At 41.3% G+C, this 12802-nt stretch overlaps 1 protein-coding gene across 1 annotated transcript in view; it reads left to right on the top strand.

Annotated features, from left to right (window-relative positions):
- Nucleotides 1-12802, top strand: part of tenm4 (teneurin transmembrane protein 4) — a 111593-nt gene that overhangs the window by 82034 nt on the left and 16757 nt on the right. The window contains exons 22-24 of the mRNA XM_070828739.1: nucleotides 70-224; nucleotides 7304-8181; nucleotides 12503-12675. Of these exons, the coding sequence (XP_070684840.1) occupies nucleotides 70-224; nucleotides 7304-8181; nucleotides 12503-12675 (1206 nt within the window). The remainder of the gene's footprint in view (nucleotides 1-69; nucleotides 225-7303; nucleotides 8182-12502; nucleotides 12676-12802) is intronic.

Raw genomic sequence — 12802 nt, 5'->3', positions numbered from 1 at the left:
AGTCACAGATAAACAAAATAATTAATGGATATATTCCTGCTCTGTCCATTGGGTGACTTTTATTTGCAGGCATTACGGTGGATAAGTACGGTGTTATCTTCTTTGTGGATGGGACCATGATTCGCAGAATTGATCAGAACGGTATCATCTCTACACTTCTGGGCTTCAATGATCTGACCTCTGCCCGACCTCTCAGCTGTGATGCTGTGATGGACATCTCTCAGGTACGACCTCTCTGACCTGGGCAGCCGTCATGTGTTTTCCTGTCTCTCAACCTCTTTGACTGACCCTGGTTTCCTGGATGCTTGCATGGCCATGTGAGCTTTTGTTTCTGCAGCTGGAGGCTCCTAGTCTGGATCTAGTGGCCGTCGGTCTAGTTTTGATCCACATTTGTTTACTGGCTGCATGATGCCAGTTTTTGGATTCACAACTGCATGATGCTAGTTTTTGGATCTTCAGAGGATATGAAGGTAGAGAAAGGCAGGCACAGCCTACAGACATTCAGCACTGTTGGGATTCTGCTGCCAGTTTCACACAAAATACTGCTTTCCTATGTTCACTTAAGCCCATGTTAGTAAAATTTCTGCACCTGTTATTCATCATGAAAGATGACTGAAATAGTTCATGTCAGGTCAGATCATTATTATTCCACAAGAGTTCATAATGCCGTAAGGCAGCAAAAAACATAAAAACACAATCTGACAATAAAATGGATAAAGATAGTTGAAAATACTATAGACACAGAATAAAATACACTAAAGAGGCTGCAGGATTGAAATAAATAAATCAACAGAAAAGATAAAATAAGGATCAGATAAAGTGTGAGGCTGTGTGGTTAACCAAGGGGCAGTTGGTGATATATTTGAGCATGTGTTTATTGCTCGTAGAGTAAATGGAAAATTTAGCATGTTGCCTCTAATGAGGATGTTAAATTAATTAAACCAAAGATGGTCTGTATTCACTGAAATGGATTTTATTGGTCCAGAAAATGAGGAATTCAGGAAAGCAGCTGTGTCAGCTTGGTGAACTGCAAAATTTAAATAATCTTAAAGTTAACAAGCAAATGTAACTAAGTGAATGGAGGCACCCACAGAAACTGGAATAGACTTTAAACTAGGCTATAGAGCCATGCTGAAGTTAGCGGTGGCACTGTAGTCCCTCCATGTCTGTGTCAAGTAGCCACACAGCCCGAAGTGCAAAGGGCCTTTGACCTATAGCTTCAGGGGGATGATGAGGTGACCTATAACCTCACTGGCTCCCGATTGACACACACATGCTCACTGATGCAGGCAAACACATGTACACACACGCACGCACACATATGCACACATATGTACCAGACCACTACACCAGACAGAACACATCCCCCAGGCAAGGACGCTGCACTGAGGTCACATCACTCTGTAGCTCGGTGACTTCCCTTTGGAGGTGAGAGACAGACTTTTTGCATACTCTAGCAGCCTTTGCGTGGCTGTTTTTTTTCTGGCATTATAATTTTCAGTTTAAAGAGTTGAAGGTGTCCCAGAAAAAAAAAGGTCTCTACTCTCAATTCAAAAAATGGTTTTTGGCAAGTTATTTAATTATTATTCAGTTATTGTTTTTGGCCTGAGACACTAACTTTCAAGCTCTGCCTCTCGCTCTCTCACCACCCAATCAAAACCACCCTTCTATGAAAAATGTATAGTAGCTGTATCATTAACTAGGCATCTAACTAACATCTAAATGACAAGCTTTTTTCCACATTTCAACTCTGAGCCACACACACCTCCTAATTGGAGGAGGTAAAATCATTAAATACTAAAAATATATGTGTAAGGTTTAGCCTCTGAATAATCTGTAAATCTATATGCGACATATTTTCCGACCTGCGCTCTCTGTCCACTGGTGCTCACCTGTGTGTGTGCGCGCACGTGTCTGTGTGTGTGTGTGTGTGTGTGTGTGTGTGTGTGTGTGTGTGTGTGTGTGTGTGTGTGTGTGTGTGTGTGTGTGTGTGTGTGTGCGCATCGGGGTGGAACCCCGCCGTGCGCGATATAGAGAGCAGAGGAGAATTGTAAACGCGCGTCAGAGACAGAAATGACATGCTGTCGTGTAAATAAGATAAATAACTTAAAGCATTTTGGTTTGTTTAATAAAAGAACAAGGTATAGGAAAGGGAACCTTAAATGACTTCTGTTGTGATCTGGTGCTATATAGAAAATAAAATTAATTTGACCTTCAAGGGGGGGCGGGGTGCCGTAATATAATGGTAGGGGAAACACTGCAGTATGAGTAGCCCTGCACACACATTTTCATCAGTCCATGGGTGAGCCAAACGCACACACTTCAATTAGCCGAAATGCAACTAAGACACTGAGAGTTTAAATGGATTGCTTTGTGCATAAAACCAAATCACCTTGAGCATTAAACTTACCAGAGGCACAGCATGAGAGCGGGTGCCATACAGCCCACAGCTGTGTCCCTCTCTGCACAGCATGAGCAGTAATTTATGCTATTTACTGATTATGATTAACTTGTGTTTTGATATTTTCTGGTGCTTTGTTGCTCAGCCTTCCAGAAGAAACACTCTGAGCCCGTAGCTGCTGCCCCAAAACACACCTGGTTAATATGCCTGTCAGGTTATGCACTCAGAACCATACAGCTTAGCTGGTAACTGGTTTAATTATGATGGACAGGCAGACAACTTATAACAGGCAACACAATCAGATCTAATTCATGTCAAGTTTTACTATTTGGAAACCAGGGATGGGCAAAAATATTAGTGCTCAAGTCCCTCAGACGCCATAGCTGGTGGCAGCATAGATTAACACAGGAGAAGCTCAGGTGTGCTGTGAAAGGATTGGTTAGAAATAACAAAATACTGTGAAAGACTGTACAATTTGTCCACTTCAAATCAAATTTTGAAATTTATCTGAAAACACACATCCAAAAATAATATGTCTGCTCCATTAAACGTCTTTCCCATCAACAACAGACTGGTCTGTGACAGCTGTAATAAATGCATAAATATTACATGTTAATATACACTCAGTGACTGCGCCCTTAAATCTTAAACAAGGCTGGCTGTGTGATTCAGGCATCATGTAACTGGTTTATGATGAGCGTTCAGATCTGCTGTTATACTGAAACATCTGATCTAAACCTTATTTTTATTGTTTTGAATCCATTGTATGGCAGGAAAAAACGTTGTCTGTGTTTGTTTTGGTTAATCAGCTACAGCGGTAACAACTGTTCATTTGTGTACAAAAGCCTACTTGGCTGTGCATAAAAGAGCTTATTGGTCAATAGAACAAGAGAGCGCACTGCACACAGCTTTCTTTCTCTCTCTTCTGCAAGTCAGTGAGCAAGTAACTTCTGTTTACCAACAGTATTAATGTGTGTTTGATATTTAACTGTATGCCCTTTTGTGAAAGCTGTCTCCAACAGGACTGGACATATGTAATCATTTTAAATTCATGATGAATAGTCAGATATCTGTTTTCATATTGGACTATTTGTTATTCGAGGTGCAGTGCAAAAATATTGCGGTGCTCCTCAGCGTCCGCAGAGCTGGAGCCAGCGCAGGGTTTGCTCATTCAGTGGCTGTAATAACTGTTTATTTAGAAGCTACCTGAAGGTCATTTGTAATTTTGGAATGGTATCTGTGTGTGTGTGTGTGTGTGTGTGTCTGTGTGTGTCTTTGTGTGTCTGTGTGTGTGCCTTCGCCAACTAAAGCCACACAAATTGCGGCTTTTGTCTCAGAGCTGGAATGCATCCTGTGTGAGAAGGCAGGCTAGTTCACAATACAGCTACTGTATATTTTCATTTTCATTCAGGGGAGGGTTTGTGGCTTCATTTGGGAGGCAGGAAAGCAAAAGACAGAGCTTGAAAGTGGGTGTCTTGGCCAAGTATGTGTACACATTAAAGGAATCCAGTTTTAAGTTGTTCTGAATGTACTGAAACACCAATTTACAAGAAGATAGAAATAGACACAGCTAAAAAGGAGGACAACAAAGCTGAACAAAGATAGGTGATATAAATAAATATTATGTACATATAAGTGGGTGAAAAATAGATATAGATATAATTATAGAAAAAACAACCATGACAGAATACAGTGTCTGCATACAAGGCAAGTAGTCTGTATATTGCAAAGAAATAAATATTGAATGGGCAAGATATTAAATCGTAAGCACATGTGATATAATCCATTTGTACAAAATATTAAATGCAAAGCACGGGTTAAGTAATTCGAGAGCACAAATTATTAAATCAAGAGCGTAAATTGTTTTATTTGTTTTTTTTCTCCATGACCTCCGAGGCTCCTGTGGTCTATAATTGTTTTAGTTTCACTCCCATGAAAAGAGCATTCTTGGGCTTTATTGATACGTTTCGATTGATGTCTAAGCCCTGCTCCATGTGCGTTCACTAGTTTCTTGCCCCATCGTGTATTTTATCGAGGACGACTAGCAAATAGGTCCTGAGCGACCCGCAGATGCCAGTGGAAAGAAGCATTCTGTGTGTGTGAAATGATGTATTCAATGGAGGGAGCAAAGCCTCCAGCTGCCCATTTCCAGCACCGGGGGAACTTCATCCCCCTCCTGACCTTGCTGCTCCCTCAGACCCCGGCACATAAACACAAGCGCCTATAGATGCTCACCATCACAGCTCCACAGCAGCGAGAATACAGGCAGACTGACTGCAGCTCTACAACGATGACAAATCGCACAAGCACTGCCAGAGACACTCAGACAGTAAAAAGCATCCATTAAAAATTCATCCAGGGCACATAGCCTCCTACTTCAAACACTCCCCAACCCCTCACTTAGGACCATAGTTTCTCTGGAGAAGGCTCATCACAGTGGTCATTACTTTTGCTGTACCTCACCTGTTCTAGGCAGAAAAATAATGTCAGATTTCTCTCTCTGCTCTGATGAAGTCATCGCTATCTTGCCATGCCATCTGTACTGCAGCAAAACCCACTTTTAATTCAGTATGCAACTGTGTAACCTTTCTTTCTTTTAACTTATTATTGTCATGCAAAAGGACTGGAGTTTGACCTCGTTTAAGAATGCATTGAATTGTTTATACCGATCTTAGGTCCTTGCTGTTTCGAAAATCTGTTTCATTTTCTATTTCAAGTATTGAAAATCCTTCATGCATCCCCCGCTGAGTTCAAACTTAAATAGAGGGAAACCATGTCTTAAAACAAGATCACTTGAACATATTTCAAGGGTGTTAGCAGCTTCAGAAAGCTTCATCAGCGCTCTGACTGTGACATTTAATTCAAATCTGAGAAGGACTTCAAATAATGACATATTACACTTCTTCAGACGGGCATCATGCTGGGACGAGCAAAGAGTGAAACGATCACTAATAGAAAATGACATTATAGTTCTAATACAAGTTAAAATACATTTGAAAATAGTTTTGTGTTACGTCGGTGCAAGTCCGCGGCTCGCTTCCTTGGCTGATGAACGCATTTTGGGTGTTCTGCTGGTGGCGGCTGTGTCAGGCAGGCACTACTGACAGCTGCCCCACTGTATAAAGGGGAGGGTACGATTGGGTTACAGCATATGGGACAGCAGCTCGGGAAATGTCCCCTCATCAGTCAGAGTGGCGTGAAAACCTCCTTACAGGCAGCTCCCCTGAGCCACTCCACACTGTGGCTCATGAAATATTTAACCAGCAGTGTTGACAAGAAATAGGTTTTAAGAAATTGAAAGTCTCCCCTTCATTTCCCAAGTAAATGCATTTTCTGCTCACTGAAAGACGACATGTATCCACTGCCAGTCTCCTGCTTGTTGTATGAGGCTCAAGATATGTCCTATTATATAAACCTCCTCTGTGTTGTGGGGAATGATAGGAGGTTTATGGAATGTGAGTTGGTCGTGATGCTCAAATCTGTTTTTCAATCAAAGGTGGACAAGTGCTCCGCTTGGAAAAAGTGACAGGGATTCAAGACCAAGTAGAAGTAGTGTAGAAGCATTCAAGTAATCACCCATATATTGTGTCAGCATTCCCTTTTAAATTAGGAAATTAAGAATATGAGCAGATAGCAGGTAAATAAAACACTTTTTGCAGACTTTTATCAGAAAGCTGTTGGCTGTTAACAACCTGCTATCCTTTGCTCTACTGAGTGTCATATTTTGTGTTTCAGGACCCCTGTGTAATGCAGGGAAGCATGGCAAAAAAAAAAGATGAATGTGAATGTGTCAACCTTTAGTTTTTTCCCACATTTATCAGTGGAAACCATTTCCCTGAGGCATTTTTAACCGTCAAGTTTTTTAAATCACAAGTGAGAAACCTGTCGTGAATGTATTCTTTAACCACAGACAGTAGGTGGGTGCCCACTTCGTGGCCAGATAGCATCTCTATTATCCACTTTTTACATTTATACACACTTGACAGTTTCTTGGTCATTATGATATTAATGAATAAATAAAGTGATTATTCATCCAGGGTAAAAGCTACATGAAATTCATTCACTTTGCCTCTTGTCCGGTTGTAGGACAAAATGACCAAAACAATGTTAAGGCTGCCATTATCTTATAGGTGGCCTAAAACCTGAAATGATCTTTGCATTTTGGCTCTGGTTTTAATCAGTCTCCTTTGTTGGTGCTCCAAGGCTTCTATTGAAATATGGCACTTCATATTATGTTCCTAAGAGATCCCCTTGGGATCATAAGTGAGAGGGAGACCGGTAAATTGGATGAATCCAATCATTCCAATTTGTTAAAAGCCTGATACATTGTTAGCAGAACAATAAGTCATAATTTAGGAGGCCAGAGGCAGGCTAGGCTTTCATTCGATAAGTGTGCTCCAGTTTCTTTTCAAGGACTCATGCAATCTCTTGTCATTACAAAATTAATAACCCAAAGCAAGGAAAAACAGTGACTCAGTAGAGGTGAGGGATACAGAAGCCCAGTCCAGAGTTCTTTTGTGTTCTTTTAGTGCTTGTATTTTTTCAGGTAATCTGATCATTTGAATGATCTCTCCTCATTCTGCCCTTCCTCGCCACTCTTGTTATCATCTTTGATCTTAAAAATCACGTTCTTGTGTTTCCCCCTTTAACGGTATACCAGCTACTATTTTCCTCCTTATCAGATAATAAATCGTTTCAAAAAAATTTTTTTTCTTCCAGCGTGAGTGCTGAGATAGCCCACCTTTTTTACAGACCCTATCTTTTTTGTAAGCAGTTTTCAATGATTCCTCCCTTGAGGGACTGTTTCCCTCTGATAAAATGAAAAATGTGTGGATCAATAAGAGTATGGTGTGTTTTTTGTGACCTGAGTCTGATATTCTTCATGTGTTTTTTCCCTCTCAGGTGCGTCTTGAATGGCCCACAGACCTGGCTGTGAGTCCCATGGACAACTCCCTGTTTGTCCTGGACAACAATGTAGTACTTCAGATCTCAGAAAACCATCAAGTCCGTATTGTAGCAGGCAGGCCCATGCACTGCCAAGTGCCGGGGATAGACCATTTCCTCATGAGCAAAGTGGCCATCCATGCCACCCTGGAGTCCGCCAATGCCCTAGCTGTGTCCCACAATGGCATTTTGTACATCGCTGAGTCAGATGAAAAGAAAATAAACAGAGTACGACAGGTGTCCACCAATGGAGAAATCTCCCTGGTTGCAGGGGCACCGAGTGGCTGTGACTGCAAGAATGATGCCAACTGTGATTGTTACTTTGGAGATGAAGGCTATGCCAAGGATGCTAAGCTAAATGCACCCTCTTCGCTGGCAGTGTGTCCAGATGGAGAGCTTTACATTGCAGATCTAGGCAACATTCGTATCCGCTATGTGCGCAAAAACAAGCCCTATCTGAATCCCCTCAGCATGTATGAGGTGTCCTCACCCATTAATGATGAGCTCTATCTGTTCGACTCCAACGGCAGCCACATTTTCACGCAAAGTCTGACTACAGGAGACTACCTCTACAATCTGACCTACACGGGCGCAGGAGATCTAAGCAGCATCACTGATAAGAACAAAAACACCGTGATCATTAGAAGAGACACGACAGGATTGCCTCTGTGGCTGATGGTCCCCGATGGACAGACATTCTGGTTCACTATTGGCACCAACAATGCCCTAAAAACTGTTGCTGCCCAGGGTCAAGAACTAGCTGTAATGACCTACCATGGAAGCTCAGGACTTCTAGCAACAAAGACAAATGAAAATGGATGGACAACCTTCTTTGAGTAAGTAATATTAAGAAACATTTGCAAAATACCTTTATAATCCTTATATCCAGAGTCTGCATCCCACTTGAGCTGTTTATAGATTACTGCATCACCCCAGAGAGCAACTGAATAGATCTGTTAAATCTCTTAAATCCAAAATACAGTTTTCAAAAAGTCATTTCTGGAACATCTGAACCAGAAGCTCTGTATTCATGGTAGCACTAAATGCTAAGATGATTTAGTGAGTGAATGTGTAGAGTTGAAGAGCTCTTTGACATCTGAGTTTGGCACATGAGCTGCGTTCGTATGCCTTGATGTCTATGTCACTCAGAATACAAGACCTGTGGAAGTATGGGTGTAATCCTATTTGCTGTTATCATACCAAATAGGATTACTGCATGATATGTTAGTCATCTGCACCCTTGCTTGCAGTGACAAAGTGCAGACCAGGGCTTGCTCGGAGTCCTTAGCTACAGGAGCAACATATATCTGCTGGCAAGCACATTTTACCCGTAGGACTGTGACAAGGCCTGGCAATATAAGCATAATAGAATAGCCAGAGGTAGTAATTGATCGAGGCAAACCACACATTGTGAAGGAGCAATTAAAACACTCCCACATGCTGCAGCATTAAAGCTCAGGATTTCATGTTCTTGTGACTTCTGAGGAGCAATCTGTCCCTTAGCTTAATAACTGTACCAAGGGATACTGTGCTAAGTGGATGCCATTCCAAAAAGCGTGATTAAGCAGATTGGCTGGTCAGACATCTGTTACACCTCGCTGGAGGAATATAACACTCTGACACATAATCAGACGCTCTGTTTAATCTGAGCAGACATTTATCACCTGTGTTTGATTTGGTCGTCATCTGAGACGGTTGCATAGGCATTTCTCAAGGTAGAGTGAATTGCCTACGGCTTTAACAAATCCAGCGGGTGGTTGGAATTCTGAACTGTTTCTCGTTGACATTCTGTTAAATGGCTGCTGCTAATATCAGGTTTGAGAAGACTCCTCCCTTTTATGTGTATAGAAGAAAGATATTATAGCACCAATGACAAAAAGGGCTTTTTAAAAAATTAAATACAAACAATGCATATTAAGAATATCCTTAATTTCTCACAAATCCTATCTACGCTTAAAAACATGGACGACTGAATTACACATGTGTTATTTAATGACATCACAGGGCTATGTGGAAGAAATTGGGATACTGTGGCAAGTATGCATATTGTTCTACAATTAGGTCTTTATGTACACTAACCCACTACCACCTTGAGTGGCAATGTATAAGATTAATGGTCAGTGTAATTGCACTGTTGCACAGTTTATTACATCTAAAAATACTCAACACTTGTGTTCCTTTACAACAACAATACATCAACAATACATGTAATCATTCATTAAACAACAGAATCTAGAACGATATGATTGTATCATGAATAAAACTGAATTGCTGCCCACAGTCAGTGACACTCCATTGATGGCAACAGCAAAGCATTTGTAATGAAAGAGCTAGAGTCTATGTATCAAATGTGGGAAAAGGGATACGATTTGAAAACACACATATTGTCAAACTGAGTCGTGGAGCTGTTGCCTGTTCATTTCCTTTTAAAACACGCTCACTGGCAGAGAGAACAGAATACGCACCACTCCTTTTACAAAACACAATATTGTATTCAGAAATGTGTTAAAGATAGAATCAAGAAAAGCAATTACTCCTGTTTTCCTCATTCTAATTTAACAAAGACTTCATATTTACCTGCAAGCAAGTCAGATCATCCATGTTTCATTTAGACCCAATAAAGGGTGTTTGTTTTTCCTGAATAATTAGCTTTGAAGGTCACACCACCACCTGAGGGTCAAAACTATTTGCTGTCATCAGAATTGAAAAGGAACATCCATTTATCTCTGCTCAACAAAGTGCACAGCTAAACATTTTACCCGTATTAATTAATGTGTACTAAGGCTACGTCCTATAGCCTATAGATTGAAATTAATTTGGATGAATGCAGAAGCAAAACACAAAGGACTGACTTGAGAACAAAACACATATGCTACACTCTCTCTCTGTTGTAACCCTTGGCAACCTCATGTGCTCTGACATTTACTGTGCATGCAGATGCTTTACTAACCTCCTTATGTTTTTGTCGTAATGATAAGTGCTTAAGGGTTGCTGTAAATCTAATAAATCACGGAGCATTCTGGAGAATGCCTAATTGTTCTCTTAGCCTCCAATTAACAGGACTGTAATGCTTCTATTTCCTAACGAATGCACTTAAGCCACTGGGTTCAAGATGTGGATAGGTTCCAACTGCTGTTAGGTTGATGTAACACATGAATAATAACATGTGAATCATGTAAAACAATGTTAATGAAATTAAAGCAATGGCAAGACTGTTGCCTCTATGTCATGTCCACAGTTATCAGTCACATGCGTTCTGAAATTCTCAGGCAGAAAGAGGAAGTGAACATATGAGAATAAGTCATAAAAGTGAGGTTAGGTATGCTGGAGGGGATGCTGATATGAAGTGTCCGGCCTATTGTTGGGCCCCAGCGTGAAAGGTCATAGAGCTAGCATGTGACACAGAGGTGATGCGATCCGAATGGACTTTTGGCCATCCAGGGGGAAAGCAGTCCTCTCCTTCTGCTGAGTACCCTGCCCCCGCATGCCCCTCGTGTCCAGAGAAAGCAAGCTAATAGGCAGCTGAGTTGAAGCAGGCAAGAGCTATTAGAGCTCAGCGGTGAAGCCCGAGGAATGGCTCTAGCTCAGGGCCTTAATTGAGACAGAGAGAGTTTGGGTCAGTGATCAAGCTGGGGCATGCAGCGTCGCTCTGGAATGAGATTTCTGTCTTGGGGACTCTGTCGTTTGTGCAGAGGTGATGGCAAACAGGAACACTGTCTTCGTCCATGAGTTGGACAGTTAGAAGTGGTACACTGCAGATGTGTAACTTCTAGTGCTTTCACTGCAAAAACTTTGATTGTATGATGAACACAGGGAGAATTTCTTGCTGATAAAATATGAGCAGTATCAAAAGAAATCAAATGCCTTAGATATAAATTACTCTGCTATTTAGTATTTCCTGAAGTGAAAGACTTGGGTTGAAATGCATCTGTGAATCCCAGTCCCTAGTACAGTTGAGATCAGATAACATTTATCTCTGGGAGATGATTCCTCTCCCACTCTTCCTTTCCATATTGGATATTTGAGATGGCAGCGCTGAGGAAATATCCGTAAACCAGCACCCGCCATCTCATTTATTAGAGGCTTTATTATGGCAGGCAGCAACATTGAAGAGGGCTTTCCAATCTGTATTCAGTGCACAGATAAAAGTCTTCATTCTAAGTAATGTACCGTTCACTCACTCCCATTCTGGAACACTGGCAATCTGAAAGATTTCAAATTGTTCTATGCTGATGTGCTCTCTGAGTGAAATGAAACAATCTGGCCACTCATGTTCCTGTATGTGATGAACTGACTGATTTGTAGGCTAGGGAGAGGCTCCGTCTCTCTGAGGAGTCGCACCTCAGTGCTCCTATTTCATAGACTGTATAATGAGATTAGGTGATATCACTAATCTTTTAAGCTAATAAGCAGTTTTCCAAATGTGAAAAGGTGTGTGCCTTCTTGTCTTGGCCATGACAGTTTTTCCCTTCAGTAGTTGTGTTTTTTTTTTTTTCTATTGTGTGCATTCGCCCTTTGAAATGTTACTTACAAACTGAGCAGCATTATATTAATATCACATTCATATCCTACTAGCAGAGCTAGAAAAGTCCAAACTTCAGCTTGTGAACTTTGAGTTCAAATCGTTGGTGTGCCCACTCTCAGTTCATGAGTAGCAAACTGCAGGAGACATTACACACTTTGTAGAAGTTGTGATGATTGTGCTTCAGTGATTAAAGCTGATAGTTTTGAGTTTTATTACCTCAGGCTGCCAACCTTGATGGATCTGCTGCTGTGTTTACTGCCTGTGATGACACATCTCTGGAATTTGTGACACCAAGAGAGAAAATGTTGGACTCCACAAAAAAACTCCCAATTCCTACTTCCTAATTACCACTAGAACGGTTTATCCTCGACAGCAGCTTATAATCACAGTGAGACTGAGATGACAGCACAACTCATTAGTCACTTTTATGTATGTATATGCATTTATGCATACCTGACCTGCATTTATTACTATGATTGCTTCCTTGTGATTTTACAAATCTCAACAAGGTTCAGTGCATTTGTCATGCCAGGACACTGTTTATAATTCTGCTATTGTCACTGTTTATGCACAGTTTCAGATGACATGCCCCTCTTTGCCTTTTTGGCTGACATCAGTGTATTTCCTTGTAGGTATGACAGTTACGGGCGTCTGACTAACGTAACTTACCCCACGGGCCGAGTGAGCAGCTACCGTACAGACGCCGACAGTTCAGTCCGCATCCAGACAGAGGGCTCCAACAAAGAGGATATCACCGTCACCACCAACCTGTCAGCCTCTGGCACCTTCTACACACTTATGCAAGGTGAGTGCCTTTTGCTGTTGCTCACAAGTGGAGCGTGTGATTTTAAACATATTTTGTGCCAATAGAGGTGCCAAAACCTTTAACTTAGATTGAACTGCAAAGTTCGTTTATCTTATCTGAAATATAA

Source organism: Pempheris klunzingeri, chromosome 4, assembly GCF_042242105.1.
Source record: "Pempheris klunzingeri isolate RE-2024b chromosome 4, fPemKlu1.hap1, whole genome shotgun sequence".
In the NCBI taxonomy this organism is placed as follows: domain Eukaryota; kingdom Metazoa; phylum Chordata; class Actinopteri; order Acropomatiformes; family Pempheridae; genus Pempheris; species Pempheris klunzingeri.
Note: the sequence above shows the minus strand (reverse complement) of the source record. Positions and strands in the feature narration are given on the sequence as shown.